Raw genomic sequence first — 17,893 nt, 5'->3', positions numbered from 1 at the left:
CAGGCTTTGTCTCCGAGAGTTGCAAAGCTGGTTAAAGTCAGTGGATTCCCCGTGGATTCCAGTGGATTGTCATCCCTTGGTAATGCTGATTTGAGTGTCTGCAGGAGTGTCCACCAGACCAAAGGAGCCTCTTTGGTCTGGTGGATGGATCCAGCCAATGTGTATGGGAGTTCCCTTCACACCTCCCTTGTGCACGTTGACTCCAGTTATGGACATTTTTTTAAATTGGGGTGTTCGTCTAGGAAACCTACAAACTGAAGGGCTGTGTTTTTACCAAGATATCGCACGCAACGTAAATGTGCGGGAATTGTTGGCTATTCATCTGGTCTGTTGAGCTTTTCTCCTTCATATCAAGGGCAACAATCTACAAGTCTTCACAGACAACACCGTGGAGTTCTGCATGAACCGGGGTGGGGGGGTGGGAATCGGTCTTTGTCGAGAGGCGATGCATCTTTGGAAGTTTTGTATCACCAATCTCAAAGACTCTTTCCTTCCTGGTATTCAGAAGTTGGAACATGAGAACATGATCCTTACAGCTCTGGCTTGGTCTTGCTAGCATTGGTTCTCCAGTCTGCTGAGCTTCTCTACCAGGACTTTTGATGCTACCTACAGATCCTAACTCCAATCATATGCTATGTCCCGACCGAGCCACTCTCCATTTTACAGCCTGGATGGTCCATGGTTAACACCTCAAGAGATGGAGTGCTTGGGGAATGTGCAAAACACTCCACCTGTTGAAGTGGAAGTGATTCTCCTTGTGGTCAATGCAGAGAGGAGTGTTTTGCCAGTCCTGATTTCTGTTCAACCTATTGAGGACTCTCTCTGTTCCACCTGAAATAAGAAGCCCTATAGATTAGTTCCATCAGAGTTCACATGGTAGCTATTGCTGCTTTCCATCCAGAAATTGCAGGCCACTCAGTATTTTCTGATCTTACGTCTGTTAGATTCTTAAAGAGTCTGGGCAGGTTATAGCCCCATGTCATGGAGCCCATTCCTTCCTGGGACTTAAATCTGGTGCTAACAATGTTCATGGCTCGACTCTTTGAACCAATGGCTGCGTCTCTTTACTGCATCTATTTTTGGTAACTATTACCTCTGTGAGAAGAGTGACGGAGTTACGAACATTGGAAGCTGACCCTTTTTATTCCTTTTTTTTATAAGGAGAAGGTATTATCTCCACTTATGAAATTCCTGACTAAATTAGTATCAGAATTCCACCTCAATCAAGCCATGCTTACTGACTTTCTTTCTTAAGCCCCATTCTCATAAGGATGAGAAGATGCTCCATGCTTAGGATGTTGGAAGGGTGCTGGCTTTTTTAATTGGACAGGACTAGTGTTTTAGATTGTCTTCCCAGCTGCTTATGTCAGTTATGGACAGGATGAAAGGCTTCCAGTCTTCATGCAGAGGATTTCATCCTGGATTTTGTCCTGTACACATCTCTGCTATGACAATGCCAATGTACTCACTCTACAGGATCTCAAACAGTTTCTGCAGTTTTTTTGGCTTAAGTAACTATAACAGACCTTTTTAGAGCTCTAGCTTGGTGGTCAGTAGATTCCTTTACTACTCATTGTACTGTATCTTAGCATTCCAGAAATGATGCCACTTTTGGACAAGTAGTTTTTCAGGTAGACTCTGAAACCCATTTCTGGATTGAACTGTTTGTGAGTCAGCTGGAGTGGAATGGACCTGTGCATTCACTTGAAGGAGAAAAAATGGTTATTAACCTATTCTGGATCCGTTCTTCTTCGAGTGCGAGCTCATGTCAATTCCATTCTAAGTGTGTGCATGCCCACCTGCATGGCCATTGAAGATTTTTGCCTTAGTGGTCCCCGTAGGGCCAGCTGTAGTGCCCTCTAGAGTGCTGCGCTCATGCCGCGGTATATCAGGCACTGCCGGCCCACGCCCCCTCAGTTCCTTCTTTCCGCCCATGGTGGTCAGTCAGAGTGCCTCTCTTGCTTGTCAAGAGCTAGCAGTTTCTTCCATTGGACTTTGTGCCTTCAGGCCTTTGTTCGATTCTAGTTAGTGTTAAGTAGTTGTTAAGTGCATAGTTAGCTGATAGTTAAGGTCCCAGTGGGGACTTCACCCCAAGTGGGGCATGCCCTGAGCTCCTGGTTTAAGCCCTGCTCCGTCTGTGGCAGGCCTGTGCCTGTGAGTCACACATCAAGGAGCGTTGCTGGATCTGTAAGAACTTTTGGCCTCACACCCAGAAGGAGAGGGACATTTGCCTCAGGGTCCTCCTGATGGAATCCACTCTCTGCCCGGCTTCTGAGCCCTCTACACAGGCCTCACTGAGTACTTGGGCCTCTGTGCGCAGTGTGCCGCCAGCACCCGGCTCCTCTCAGCACCATTTGTCAGTGCCAAAGAAGAAGGCAAAGAAGCACTCGCCGGCGCCGAGCAAGAAGGCCCTGGAGTCATCTGACAGAAGGACCAGGCCTGTCCGCCAGCCTTCTCCGAAAGAGCATGAGTGTGCCTCTGCGGCTGGGGCTCTTAGCCCTCTTAAAGGTCCATCGCTGATTCTGGTGAGTGGTATGGAACCCACCACCCTGCCTGCACTGTCATCATCCCAAGCCCAGGCTCGCAGAGAGCGCAGCTCTCCACCTGTTCTTATGACGTCTGCGGTGCTGCAGGACCAGGCTAAGGCTCCCCGAGAGCCAGCCATTAAGACCCCTCTGGACATGGGGAAGTGCCATCTGTCACCAGAGAAGCAATCCCATGGCAGGTTTCAACCACGCCGCTGATCACCCAAACTCTCCTCCCAGATGCCAAGACATTATTCCCCAGTGTGGGGTCAACGCTCCCCATATTATGAGCGACGCTGTTCGCCTTCTCACCAGTCTGCATCTAGACATCGGTCTTGGTCACTGGCACCGTGTTACCGGTCTCCACAGCGCCATTCCCCCGATGCCGATCTCCCTGGTATAGCCACCGGTTGCTTATGCCTGGTCAGTGCTCACCGGTAGGCACGACCAGCCCGCAGACCCAGGCATTGACCGCTCCTTCCTGGTTGCCGGAGAGTGTGGAGGCCCAGTTCAACCCATTGCCCCAGTTTCCATGATGGGATTGGGGAGCATGGGGTGTTCCGGTGATGGTGGTGGTGATGATGATGATGCCCCCTTCGCAGCGCGTTTCAGTGGCCGCTTCGGAGTAAAGATGGACAGCCCCACCGGCACTGGGCCCGGTACCGGAAGCTTGCTCCGAGGTCGGGGTGGAGGATCTGGAGCCCACCCCCAAACCTCCATTTTCAGCAGCTGCTGAGCTTTCAGTGCCTCAACCGGTGGTCAGGGCCTCTGCCTTTTCCCCGGAGGAGGTGGATGCGGGACCTTCCAGGGCCAGACCCCCGGATGACTTTAAAAAACATCAAGCCTTTCTCAGGCGGATGGCTGAGAACTTGGGGCTAGAAGTGAAGGAGATGGCGGAGCAGGAGGACACCCTTTTCAATGTCCTCTTGGCTCCATGCCTGCCTGGATTGCCCTACTGATACACAATGGGGTCCTCCAGGTTGCTAAGGCTGTGTGGCAGACCCCATCCTCTATCCCACCCACCTCAAAACGGGCCGAGAAAAAGTACTTTTATGCCAGCCAAAGGTTTCAAGTACTTGTATACCCACCCTCCTCTGAGCTCGCTAGTGTTGTTGGCGGCCAATGAGAAGGATAAGCAGGTCCCCTCGGCCTCTACGCCCAAGAACAAAGAAGCCACAAAACTTGATTTATTTGGCAGAAAAAATTATTCAACAGCCAGCTTACAATTCCGGGTGGCGAACCATCAGGCCCTACTGGGCCCAAACAATTTTAACCTCTGGGACAGTCTCCAGTAGTTCCAGGACTCCCTTCCTCAGGGTCAGGCTTGGGAGTATGGTACTCTGGTAGAGGAAGGGACCACGGCAGCCAGATGCACCCTGAAAATGGCATGGGACGTGGTGGACTCGGCAGCGAGGGTGTTTGCATCTGCGGTGGTTGTGCGACGCAGCTCCTGAATCCAAACGGCAGGCCTTTCCCAGGAGGTGCAGGCCTCAGTTCAGGACCTCTCCTTTGGTGGAGTTGGGCTCTTCAATCAAACAGATGGCAGGCTGCACAGGAAGAAGGACACTAAGGCTATCCTTCACTCGTTGGGCATGTCTCTGGGCGCTTAGCCTCTGGGACCTTTATGTGCAGAATGCCATCCACCTGATGGCCACTCACTTACCTGGAACCAGGGACGTCCTGGCAGATTGCCACAGCAGGACCTTCTCCTCTCACCACAAGTGGTCCCTCCATCTGGAGGTGGTCAACCTGACCTTCCGACCATGGGGGAATCCCCAGGTGGACCTGTTTGCATCTGGCAGAACCGAAAGTGCCACGTGTTCTGCCCCCTATATGGCAGGGACAAGGGTTCCCTGTCGTACGCCTTCCTGCTCCTGTAGTTGGGAGCACTGATGCACGCCTTTTTGCCAGTGCCACTTATCCACAGAGTCCTGCTAAAAGTGAAGCAAGACAGAGCATGGGTCATTCTTGTTGCCCCCATGTAGCCTTGCCCGCACTGGTTCCACATGCTGCTAAGTCTTTTGGTGGCCAACCCGCTGCAGTTACCTCTCTGTCTGGATCTGGTATCCCAGAACCAGAGCAATCTGCTGCACCTGAACCTGGCATCGCTGCACCTGATGGCATGGCTGCTCCATGGCTAACCACAGAGAAGTGGGAGTGCTCCGTGGTGGTCCACCAGGGCTACCTATGTGGCCAAGTGGAAGTGCTTCGCGTGTTGGACCTTGGACAAGCACATTCGTCCTGAGGAGGCCTTGTCGCAAAACATCCTGGGTTATTTGGTGCATCTAAAGCTCCAGGGCTTGTTGCTGTCTTTGGTCAAGATGCACCTGGTGGCCTTTTCTGCTTTCCACTCTCTGCTTCAGGGCAGGTCGGTCTTCGGCCGTCCCATGACGGCACGATTTCTGAAAGATCTAGAGCATCTGTACCCACGCGTCCGAGACTCGGTTCCCCCATGGGACATGAATCTGGTGCTCTCAAAGCTCATGGGCCCTCCTTTTGGATTAATACATTTGACACACAAGAATCTTCTTAAATGTATACCAGGACTCTTAACATTTCCAGTCAATAAATGATCTCCTAGTTACTGGGTTTTAGTTGAGCCAAGGCAGATTATTTCCAAATAGGTGACTAATTCTTCATATTAATGATTCTTCCAAATTAATTAAAAAACTCCCTTTCATCTCCTAATAATGAAACCTTGGGTTAGTTTCTTCCTGAAATAATCTGCATTGATATAATCCTGGTTTCCATTAATTTGAAAATGTGGTGTGGCAGGGTTCTCTTTTAGAAATAATAGTCAGGACAGCTGTTTGTTCACTATCTCTAATATCAACATTCTCTCTTCTATGCTACTCCCTCCACTTTAAGTTTCACTCCTGATGTCCAAGGCCCCCCTCTTTAAAATTTGCTGCTTCCACAAAAGCCCTAGGTGTTAACCGACGTATGTGAGAAATACTGGCACACATATCATAAGAATATTAGCAAAACCTGGTTGTGCTGGTGGTTCCATCCTCTGAATCACCCAGGGCACTGAGTGTCTGAATTGTTTTCTCTGTCCAGAGTGTTTGCTCCACAGGGAGGAATCCTTCAGAAGCCCCTATCAGCTGCTAGGATCCTTATCTTCAGTGGAATCAGCATGGTTCCATTAAGAGTGTCTTTTGTGTCCCTTTGCAAAGGGTGTCTACAGAGCAGTGTGGGTTGGGGCAAAGCTGAGGTAGAAGTCTTGGTGTATCCAATCCTGAGGTAGGAGGATTCATTTAAGGGGATACGCAGGAGCCAAGTGGTGTATTGGAATCCTGAGTTTGTAGGAGCTCTGCGGGGAACCAGGTTTTGCCCTAGAACTTGGGCTGTTTTCCTTCTCTGTATTAACAAATAGACTAGTGAGAATTTCTTACACAAGGAGTAGTTTAAAGCACCTCAGTTTGGAACAACTGACAGTAATTTACTAAACATATTAGGATTAAAAATTACTTTGATTCTGAAAATATCTCCCTTTAGAAAGTTTTTTTTCTCTCTGCAAACTCTATTTGAGGCAACTAATTTAATGTCAGACAAATGTTAGAGTGGTTAATTAATCTCTGATTTATTTGCTAATTTCTTAATTTAGCAATGTTCAAAATACAACAGCTAGAAAAATAGCAAAATTTTAGTAAATTTGCACAAATGAAATATTTGTTTTTCTAGCCCCTAATTGATTATGCCTCAGCTTGTAGTATGCAGTTACCAATTAGGTAATTCAATTGCTAATCTAATAGTCTGGAAAGTTAAAATAGCTTTTTTAATTTATAAACATTTGTTGTATTGTTTTATTGTCTACATAGTCTCTAGCACACATTATTTCATGAGCTCACATATTGAGGTGTTTGAATACATTACCCTTTGTAATTGTCTGTTCTAAATTGCTCATAATTTTTTCCCAAATCTTTCAGTTTATCAGGCTGAAATTTTCTTGATCTGGGGAAAACAAAATAATCCTTCAGGCCACGAAGTGTCAGTATTTCATTTGCCTATTAGCGGAGGAAGAGATTTTCTGTAAAATAGTAAAATATGATTTATAAAAGCAAATGGCAGGGTGCTCTAACAGAGCTCTAGTGCCTGCGATTAGTTTTTACTTAGTTTTTAATAATCGGATTACAGTTCACATCAACAATGTCCCTTGAAGCCTTTAAACCACGATTTGAGGACTTCAGTAGCTCAGACACAGGTGAGAGGTTTATCGCAGGCGTGGGTGGGTGGAGATTCCATGGCCTGCGTTGTGCAGGAGGTCAGACTAGATGATCATAATGGTCCCTTCTGACTTTAATATCTATGAATCTATGAGCATGGCTAATTTGGCTGCATGCTCAAATCTACAGTGGGTTTGTTTTGAAGGTGAGGGTTGCAGAGTCCGTATTGAATGAGGCAGGCAGGTGCCTGCATGAGGGTTTCCCTCATTGTAAATGTGGGACAAGCTGCTGCATTGGTTTCTAGCTAAACATTCCAGATAAGGGTTGTATTTGTTCTTTAAAAAAATAAGTATGGAAAATTACATTAAAGTACATTAAGATATTATTCAGGTTGCATAATTAAGCATACAAAAGTCAGGAAACCCTAAAATTAAGGTTGCAATCCTTAGCTATGCTCACTTGTGTATTTGGTATGATTTAGTTTCTTATGACTTAATTGAAGAATATTTGATAGCACAATACAGTATGCACTTTTTTTCTGCGCCTATCTAACGTGTATCTGTTAAAACAAGTTATAGGATCCCTGTCCTTGTATACTATGTGTCATGTATATTAATTACTTTCATGGATTTGATGTACACAGATTTGAAGAAGCTGCTTCACAAGTATTTAAAGTTTTTCTTTAGAAGAAAAAATGCATGATATTGTATTGTAATCCTGAGAAATATTCAGATAAACGTCAGTGTTTCTGCAATAATCAAGTTTTTGTAACAGTTGTGCAAAGTCAAAGTGGCTCTGTGTAGCATCACTACATACCAGTCCAACAAACTGAAAAATACTCCAGTGGAAGTGTCCTGTTGAATGTACTAGAACTGATCTTAAAAACGCTTAAATATTTTGTTAATATTTTTAAAATGTCTATAAAACATATGCATATCAGGGAAAAGATTACTTTTTAAAAAGAGGATACACAAAATAACCAAAAGTTTTCGTAATTACCTGTTTTGGTACTTTATTACTCAGTCTAGTGGTTTTGCACTGCCTTTTCTATTGCCAACATGTTGAGCAATTTAGATTTTATGTAAACTATGCAGAATATTATCAACTAAAAAAGCAATAATAAAATATGTCAAATATCAGAATAAAATAGATAATATTGAGGCAAGGAGGAAACCAGTGATTGGGAGAAAAAGTGATTAAAATATTTACGGTTACAGGACATCTGGAATAGAAACACGTTTTAAAATCTAGTTAGAAGATTTTCCGTGTTTTTGTCCATTGTCAATCTGTTATATTTTTAAAGTTCTCCTGTATTATTAATGAGCTGGATAGACAATTTTTAATCATACATAGGATAGAAAAAACTCAGTCAAGGTTCAGATAACACTGTTGCATTGTGACAGAACTAAAAGCAAAGAAGTCACAAAGCACGACTGATTTTTTAAAAAAAGAATGTTCAGGGATATTCTAACAAAAGTAAAAGCTGCCATTTTGTTTCTTTAATAGTATGAATCTGATGAACAGGAGAAAAGTGCCTATCAAGAGTATGACAGTGACAGTGATGTTCCTGAGGAGCTGAAAAGAGATTATGTGGATGAGCAGACGGGAGATGCCCCTGTAAAAAGGTAAACATACAGTTATTTGTCTTTTTGTATCTCTTGCTCTGTGCTTTTTAACCTTTCCTTTCTATTAAAAAGAAAAGGAGTATTTGTGGCACCTTAGAGACTAACAAATTTATTAGAGCATAAGCTTTCATGAGCTACAGCTCGCTTCATCGGATGCATGCAGTGGAAAATACAGTTGGGAGATTTATATACACAGAGAACATGAAATAATGGGTGTTACCATACACACTGTAACAAGAGTGATCAGGTAAGGTGAGCTATTACCAGCAGGAGAGCGGGGGGGGGGGGGAACACCTTTTGTAGTGATATTCAAGGTGGGCCATTTCCAGCAGTTGACAAGAACATGTGAGGAACAGTGGGGGGGAGAGCGGGGGAATAAACATGGGGAAATAGTTTTACTTTGTGTAATGACACATCCACTCCCAGTCTTTATTCAAGCCTAAGTTAATTGTATCCAGTTTGCAAATGAATTCCAATTCAGCAGTCTCTCGTTGGAGTCTGTTTTTGAAGTTTTTTTTGTTGAAGAATTGCCACTTTTAGTCTGTAATCAAGTGACCAAAGAGACTGAAATGTTCTCAGACTGGTTTTTGAATGTTATAATTCTTGATGTCTGATTTGTGTCCATTTATTCTTTTACGTAGGGACTGTTCAGTTTGGCCAGTGTACATGGTAGAGGGGCATTGCTGGCACATGATGGCATATATCACATTGGTAGATGTGCAGGTGAACGAGCCTCACATGTGGCTGATGTGATTAGGTCTTATGATGGTGTCCCCTGAATAGATATGTGTTACACAGTTGGCAACGGGCTTTGTTGCAAGGTTAGGTTCCTGGGTTAGTGTTTTTGTTGTGTGGTGTGTGGTTGCTGGAGAGTATTTGCTTCAGGTTGGGGGGCTGTCTGTAAGCAAGGACTGGCCTGTCTCCCAAGATCTGTGAGAGTGATGGGTCATCCTTCAGGATAGGTTGTAGATCTTTGATGATGCGTTGGAGAGGTTTTAGTTGGGGGCTGAAGGTGATGGCTAGTGGCGTTCTGTTATTTTCTTTGTTGGGCCTGTCCTTTCGATGTCTCTGACTCAAGAAATATTTCCAACACACCTCTGAACAACATACTAACTCACAGAGACCTTCTTACCAAGACTACAAAAAGAAGGATTCTGGGTGGACTCCACCTGAAGGTCAAAAGAACTGGGTGGACTTCTACATAGAGTGCTTCCACCGATGTGCACGGGCTGAAATTGTGGGAAAGCAGCATCACTTGCCCCATAACCTCAGCCATGCAGAACACAGTGCCATCCACAGCCTCAGAAACAACTCTGACATCATAATCAAAAAGGCTGACAAAGGAGGTGCTGTCATCATCATGAATAGGTCGGAATATGAACAAGAGGCTGCTAGGCAGCTCTCCAACACCACTTTCTACAAGCCATTACCCTCTGATCCCACTGAGGGTTACTAAAAGAATCTACACTGTCTGCTCAAGAAACTCCCTGAAACAGCACAAGAACAATTCCGCACAGACACACCCCTAGAGCCCCAACCAGGGGTATTCTATCTGCTACCCAACATCCATAAACCTGGAAATCCTGGACACCCCATCATCTCAGGCATTGGCACCCTGACAGCAGGATCGTCTGGCTATGTAGACTCCCTCCTCAGGCCCTACGCTACCAGCACTCCCAGCTATCTTCGAGACACCACTGACTTCCTGAGGAAACTACAGTCCATTGGTGATCTTCCTGAAAACACCATCCTGGCCACTATGGGTATAGAAGCCCTCTACACCAACATTCCACACAAAGATGGACTACAGACCGTCAGGAACAGTATCCCCGATAATGCCACGGCAAACCTGGTGGCTGCACTTTGTGACTTTGTCCTCACCCATAACTGTTTCACATTTGGGGACAATGTATACCTTCAAATCAGCGACACTGCTATGGGTACCCGCATGACCCCACAGTATGCCAACATTTTTATGGCTGACTTAGAACAATGCTTCCTCAGCTCTCGTCCCCCAACACCCCTACTCTACTTGCGCTACACTGATGACATCTTCATCATCTGGACCCATGGAAAAGAAGCCCTTGAGGAATTCCACCATGATTTCAACAATTTCCATCCCACCATCAACCTCAGCCTGGTCCAGTCCACACAAGAGATCCACTTCCTGGACACTACGGTGCTCATAAGTGATGGTCACATAAACACCACCCTATACCGGAAAGCTACTGACCGCTGTGCTTACCTACATGCCTCCAGCTTTCATCCAGACCACACCACACGATCCATTGTCTACAGGCACGCTCTACGATACAACCGTATTTGCTCCAACCCCTCAGACAGAGACAAACACCTACAAGATCTCTATCAAGCATTCTTACAACTACAATACCCACCTGCTGAAGTGAAGAAACAGATTGATAGAGCCAGAAGAGTACCCAGAAGTTACCTAGTACAGGACAGGCCCAACAAAGAAAATAACAGAACACCACTAGCCATCACCTTCAGCCCCCAACTAAAACCTCTCCAACGCATCATCAAGGATCTACAACCTCTCCTGAAGGACGACTCATCACTCTCACAGATCTTGGGAGACAGGCCAGTCATTGCTTACAGACAGCCCCCCAACCTGAAGCAAATGCTCACCAGCAACCATACACCACACAACAGAACCACTAACCCAGGAACCTATCCTTGCAACAAAGCCTGTTGCCAACTGTGCCCACATATCTATTCAGGGGACACCATCATAGGGCCTTGTCAAAGTTCCTTCCCCACTCTGAACTCTAGGGTACAGATGTGGGGACCTGCATGAAAGACCCTCTAAGATTATTCTTACCAGCTTAGGTTAAAAACTTCATCAGGGTACACACTTTGCCTTCTCCTTGAACCCTATGCTGCCACCACCAAGCGTGTTAAACAAACAACAGGGACAGAGCCCACTTGGAGACGTCTTCCCCCCCCTCAAAATATCCTCTCAAGCCCTACAACCACTTTCCTGGGGAAGGCTTGATAAAAATCCTCACCAATTTGCATAGGTGAGCAGAGACCCAAACCCTTGGATCTTAAGAACAATGAAAAAGCAATCAGGTTTTTAAAAGAAGAATTTTAATTAAAGAAAAAGTAAAAGAATCACCTCTGTAAAATCAGGATGGTAAATACCTTACAGGGTAGTCAGATTCAAAAACATAGAGAATCCCTCGAGGCAAAACCTCAAGTTACAAAAGACACAAAAACAGGAATATACATTCCATTCAGCACAGCTATTTTACCAGCCATTAAACAAAAGAAAATCTCACACATTTCTAGCTAGATTGCTTACTAGCTTTTTGCAGGAGTTCTGAAGAGCATTCCTGATCTGTTCCCGGCAAAAGCATCACACAGACAGCCTTTGTCCCTCCCCCACCCTCCCCCCAGCTTTGAAGTATCTTGGCTCTTTATTGGTCATTTTTGTCAGGTGCCAGCAAGGTTATCTTAGCTTCTTAACCCTTTACAGATGAAAGGGTTTTGCCTCTGGCCAGTAGGGATTCTATAGTTCTGTATACAGAAAGATAGTTACCCTTCCCTTTATATTTATGACCCCCCACCCCCCAAATCACAGAAAGGGTGAAACTGGCTGTGATTTCTTCCTGGAGCTCTTGGGGAAAACGGAGTTAATAAGACACATGCGCCTCTAAATATAATACCAAGTGTATAAAGACTAACAATATTTTCCACATCTCAAGGACGATTTTAACCAGTTGATTCTGGGAAACTTTCACGGGAGAGTGCATCAGCCACTTTGTTAGAAACTCCTGAGATGTGTTGTATGACGAAATCAAAATCTTGGAGAGCTAAACTCCACCAAATAAGTTTTTTGTTATTTCCCACGGCGGTATGAAGCCACTGTAGCGTAGCATGGTCGGTTTGCAGGTGGAAACGCTGTCCCCAAATGTATGGGCATAGTTTTTCCAGAGCGTAGACAATGGTGTAACATTCTTTTTCACTGACTGACCAGTTGCTTTCCCTCTCAGACAGCTTCTTGCTGAGAAACACAACAGAATGGAATTCTTGATCCGGTCCTTCCTGCATTAAAACTGCTCCCACACCATGCTTGAACACATCTGTGGTTACTAGGAACAGTTTGTCAAAGTCTGGGGCCCTTAGCACAGGGTCAGACATGAGTGTCCCTTTAAGCTGGTTAAAGGCCTTCTGACACTCTTTGGTCCACTGAACGGCATTTGGCTGTTTCTTTTTGGTTAGGTCTGTCAGTGGGGCGGCGATTTGGCTGTATTGTGGTACAAATTGCCTGTAATATTCGGCCAAGCCGAAGAAGGATTGGACCTGTTCCTTTGACTTTTGACTTGGGACAGGCCACTTTTGGATAGCATCCACTTTGGCCTGTAAGGGGTTGATAGTTCTTTGACCCACCTGGTGTCCAAGGTAAGTCACTCTGTTTAGGCCTATTTGACACTTCTTAGCCTTAACCATTAGTCCTGCCTCCCTTATGCGCTCGAAGACTTTTTGTAGATGTTCCATGTGTTCTGCTCAGGAATCCGAAAATACGGCCACATCATCAAGGTAGGCTACTGCATATTCTCCTAATCCTGCTAGGAGACCATCCAAAGTCTTTGGAAGGTGGCAGGTGCATTCCGCAGCCCGAAAGGGAGTACATTAAATTCATACAGTCCAACATGTGTGGTGAAGGCTGACCTTTCCTTAGCGGATTCATCTAGCGGTACCTGCCAATACCCCTTGGTTAAGTCCAATGAGAGATGAACTGGGCCCATCTCAGTTTCTCCAATAGTTCATCTGTGCGTGGAATTGGATAGTTGTCTGGGCGAGTTACAGCATTTAGCTTACGGTAGTCCACGCAAAAACGTATCTCCCCATCTGGTTTGGGAACTAGAACCACTGGAGATGCCCATGCACTGCCAGAGGGGTGGATTACCCCTATCTGTAGCATATCCTGGATCTCCCGTTCTATAGCAGTTTTAGCTTGAGGAGACACCTGGAAAGGTTGGACTTTAACTGGGTGAGCATTACCTGTGTCAATGGAGTGGTATGCCCGTTCAGTCAGTCCTGGGGTGGCTGAGAATGTTGGCGCATAGCTAGTGCACAGCTCCTGGATCTGCTGTCGCTGCATACGCCCAAGATGTTCACCTCTTCCATGCCACCATTACTTTTCTCTTTGTAGTAGACACTTTCAAGCCACTCAGCGTCGTCTCCTCCCTGGGCTGTAAACTGGCAAACCTTTAATTCTCTGGAATAAAGGGGCTTTAGAGAATTAATATGGTACACCTTAGGCTTTCGGTTGGAGGTGGGGAATGCTATGAGATAATTAACAGCTCCCAGGCGCTCTTGGACCGTGAATGGCCCTTCCCACGACACTTCCATTTTATGGGCCTGGAGCGCCTTTAAGACCATGACCTGGTCCCCTACTTTGAAGGAATGCTCTCTGGCATATTTATCATACCAGGCTTTTTGCTCTTTTTAAGCATCCTGTAGGTTTTCTTTAGGAAGGGCTAAAGAGGTTTGGAGGGTGTTTTGTAGGTTGGTTACAAAGTCCAGAATATTAGTTCCTGGAGAAGGTGTAAACCTCTCCCATTGCTGCTTCACCAGCTGTAATGGCCCCTTAACCTCGTGGCCATATACAAGTTCAAATGGGGAAAACCCTAAACTGGGATGTGATACAGCTCTGTAGGCAAAGAGCAACTGCTCCAACACTAGGTCCCAATCATTGGAGTGCTCATTTACGAATTTATGTATCATGGCCCCCAAAGTCCCATTAAATTTCTCCACCATGCCATTTGTTTGATGATGGTAAGGGGTGGCAACGAAGTGATTCACCCCATGAGCTTCCCAAAGGCTCTCCATAGTTTCTGCCAAAAAATTAGTTCCTGCATCTGTGAGGATGTCGGAGGGCCAATCTACCCTGGCAAAAAATGTCTGTTAGAGCCTGGCACAAACTTTTAGCCCTGGTGTTGCTTAGAGCTACTGCTTCCGGCCATCGGGTGGCAAAATCCATGAAAGTCAGTATGTACTGCTTTCCTCTGGGTGTCTTTTTCGGAAAAGGACCAGAATATCCACAGCTACTCGCTGAAATGGAACCTCAATAATGAGGAGTGGCTGGAGAGGGGCTTTGACCTGGTCTTGGGGTTTTCCCACTCTTTGGCATACTTCACAAGACCGGACATACGTAGAAACATCCTTTCCCATTCCCTCCCAGCGGAATGACCTCCCCAAACGGTCTTTGGTCTTGTTCACCCCAGCATGGCCACTAGGATGATCGTGAGCTAAGCTCAAGAGCTTTACCTGGTACTTAGTTGGAACTACCAACTGTCTCTGAGGATGCCAGTCTTCCTGGTGTCCACCAGAAAGAGTTTCCTTGTATAAAAGTCCTCTTTCTACAACAAACCTGGGTCAATTAGAAGAGTTGAGAGGTGGTGGGTTGCTCTGTGCTGCCGTCCAAGCTCTCTGGAGGCTTTCATCTGCTTCCTGTTCGGTCTGGAACTGTTCCCTTGATGCTGGAGACATCAGTTCCTCACTGGATTGTGGACCTAGGCTTGGTCCTCCTGGAAGCGATGCAGGTGGTAGGGCTGTTTCAGTTGACTGTGAACTGCTCTTTGCTGGTGCACTATGTTGGGGTTCAGGCTCCTGCTGAGCCTCTTGTGTAGGGTTATCTGCTGGTGCAGGTTCGGTGGGGCCTTCTGGTGTTGGGGTTGCAAGCACTGGATTCAGTGCTGGCTGTTCTGGTTCTGGGACTGGCTCCATCTGGGTCTCTGAGACTGGATCCACTACTGCCGTTGCTGACGTTGGCATGGAGTCCGGTTCCATCACCTCTGACCGGGTCCTGGTAGAAGTTTCCGGAATACAGCTAGGCGTGACAGCTTCCTTAGCCTGGCTGCGGGTGACCATTCCCACGCTCTTGGCTAGCTTCACATTATTGGCCAAGTCTTCCCCCAACAGCATGGGAATGGGATAATCAAAAAGACTGCAAAAGTCCACGTTCCTGACTAGCCCTTGTACTGGACCGGCAACTTGGTTGTTGGCAAGTCAAACGGATTTGACTTGAAGGGTTGAATCGTCACTTGGATCTCTGGGTCGATTAAATTGGGATCCACTAAGGAAGCATGGATAGCCGACACTTGTGCTCCAGTGTCCCTCCATGTGGTGACCTTCTTCCCACCCACACTCACAGTTTCCCTTTGCTCTGAGGGTATCTGGGAGATATCTGGGCATGAGGACCTCTGGTGTGATTCCGGTGCAATGAACTGTAATCTGTTGGGGTTCTTGGAGCAGTTGGCCTTTATATGCCCTGGCTCATTATATTTAAGACATTGTCCAGCTGACGGATCACTGGGGCGAGGTGTGTTGCTGGAGAATGGTGTGGCGGGACGATAAGGTGTCTGGAGTGTTCCTTGGGGTGTAGTTGGGGCTCCCCTGGTAGTAGGGTGTGGTCTGAGGTTGTCCCTTCTGGTATCCGCTCCAACTACAACCAGTTTTTTTCTTTTCTGCCACCTCCACCCATTTGGCTCCAATCTCCCCTGCCTTGATTACAGTTTTAGGCTTCCCATCTGGGATGTATCTTTCTATTTCCTCAGGAACACCCTCTAAGAATTGCTCCATATCCATTTAGAAAGGCAAATCTTCTGGAGATTTAACACTTGCTCTTGATATCCAGGCATCCCAATTTTTCACAATGTGGTAGGCATGTCGGGTAAATGACACGTCTGGTTTCCACCTTAGGGCTCTGTACCCCCGACGGGAATGCTCGGGTATTAGCCCCATTCTGACTTTCACCTTGGTTTTAATCATAGAATCACAGAATATCAGGGTTGGAAGGGACCCCAGAAGGTCATCTAGTCCAACCCCCTGCTCGAAGCAGGACCAATTCCCAGTTAAATCATCCCAGCCAGGGCTTTGTCATTTTTTAAACAGTTTTTTTAAACAGTTCATACTTGTTCATGTGTTCCTTAAGCATTTCAGCCGCCACCTCAGCTAAGGATCCACTGAGCTGCGGCCTCAGCTCTACCGTGTACTGGTCTGTAGAGATTCTGTACCCAAGGCAGGCCCTTTCAAAGTTTTCTAAGAAGGCCTCGGTATCATCGCCTGCCTTGTAGGTGGGGAACTTCCTGGGATGCGAACCGGTACCTGGAGAAGGATTGCTAGGGTTTGTTGGTATATTCTGCTGAGCCTTTGCCTTCTCCATCTCCAGTGTATGCTTCCTCTCTTTTTCCTTTTCCTCCTCAGCATGCTTCCTCTCTTTTTCCTTCTCCTCCAGTTCTTTTTCCCTTGCCTCCATAGCTCTCCTGTGGGCAGCCTCTTGGGTTTTTTCTGCCTCTTTTTTGCCTTCATAGCTCTCCTGTGGGCAGCCTCTTGGGTTTTTTCGGCCTCTTTTGCTGCCTCCAGTTCTCTCCTGTGAGCAGCCTCTTTGGCTTTTTCTGCCTTGGGTTCTGTCATCTTAGCCTCTCTGTTTTTAATTAACTTTACACCTGAGAGTTAGAAAGAAAAGAAAAAACCTGGCTTGTAAATTTTTGTGCTGTAATCTGATGCCTATGTTCTGTGATAGCTATTCTCAGCCTACAGAAAAATCCTCTAGCTGCTCTTAGCTAAAAAGAAAATCTCTTCAGGTCTGTGAAAAACTTGTGAATTTCCCTGCAGGAGGTTAACTACCCTGCCTTTAGGTAGCGAAAACGCCAGCTCAAAAAGAACTGTCCCTTTTGTTATGCCTGCTGCTCTTGCCCCCAGGCAGAGACAGAAAAACTCTAATTGCTTTCAGCTTAAAACCTGCTTCCAAGCAGCCCAAAGGGGAAAAAAAAGTCCTTTTAAAATCCTACTGTGCTTCTGCTTCAAAATGATCCCACCGCTCTGCCACTATGTCAAGGTTCCTTCCCCATTCTGAACTTTAGGGTACAGATGTGGGGACCTGCATGAAAGACCCCCTAAGATTATTCTTACCAGCTTAGGTTAAAAAGTTCGTCAAGGTACAAACTTTGCCTTGTCCTTGAACCCTATGCTGCCACCACCAAGCATGTTAAACAAACAACAGGGAAAGAGCCCACTTGGAGATGTCTTCTCCCCAAAATATCCCCCCAAGCCTTACAACCACTTTCCTGGGGAAGGCTTGATAAAAATCCTCACCCATTTGCATAGGTGAGCACAGACCCAAACCCTTGGATCTTAAGAACAATGAAAAAGCAATCAGGTTCTTAAAAGAAGAATTTTAATAGAAGAAAAAGTAAAAAGAATCACCTCTGTAAAATCAGGATGATAAATACCTTGTAGGGTAATCAGATTCAGAACATAGAGAATCCCTTTAGGCAAAACCTTAAGTTACAAAAGACACAAAAACAGGAATATACATTCCATTCAGCACAGCTATTTTACCAGCCATTAAACAAAAGAAAATCTCACACATTTCTAGCTAGATTGCTTACTAACTTTTTACAGGAGTTCTGAAGAGCATTCCTGATCTGTTCCTGTCAAAAGCATCAGAGAGAGAGACAGCTTTTGTCGTCCTCTTCGTCCCTCGCCCCCCCGCCCCAGCTTTGAAAGTATCTTCTCTCTTTATTGGTCATTTTTGTCAGGTTCCAGC

General features: G+C 45.9%; 1 protein-coding gene across 2 annotated transcripts in view; it reads left to right on the top strand.

Annotated features, from left to right (window-relative positions):
• The window catches only part of VPS50 (VPS50 subunit of EARP/GARPII complex), a 207,390-nt gene that overhangs the window by 107,489 nt on the left and 82,008 nt on the right, over positions 1-17,893 (top strand). For both annotated transcript variants that reach the window (XM_084620900.1, XM_084620899.1), the window contains exon 19: positions 8,198-8,316. In XM_084620900.1, coding sequence (XP_084477026.1) covers positions 8,198-8,316 — 119 coding nt within the window. The remainder of the gene's footprint in view (positions 1-8,197; positions 8,317-17,893) is intronic.

This window comes from Lepidochelys olivacea (genome assembly GCF_965140295.1).
Source record: "Lepidochelys olivacea isolate rLepOli2 genome assembly, chromosome: 2".
NCBI lineage: Eukaryota > Metazoa > Chordata > Testudines > Cheloniidae > Lepidochelys > Lepidochelys olivacea.
The sequence above is the reverse complement of the archived record's forward strand: the minus strand, read 5'-3'. Positions and strand labels throughout refer to the sequence as shown.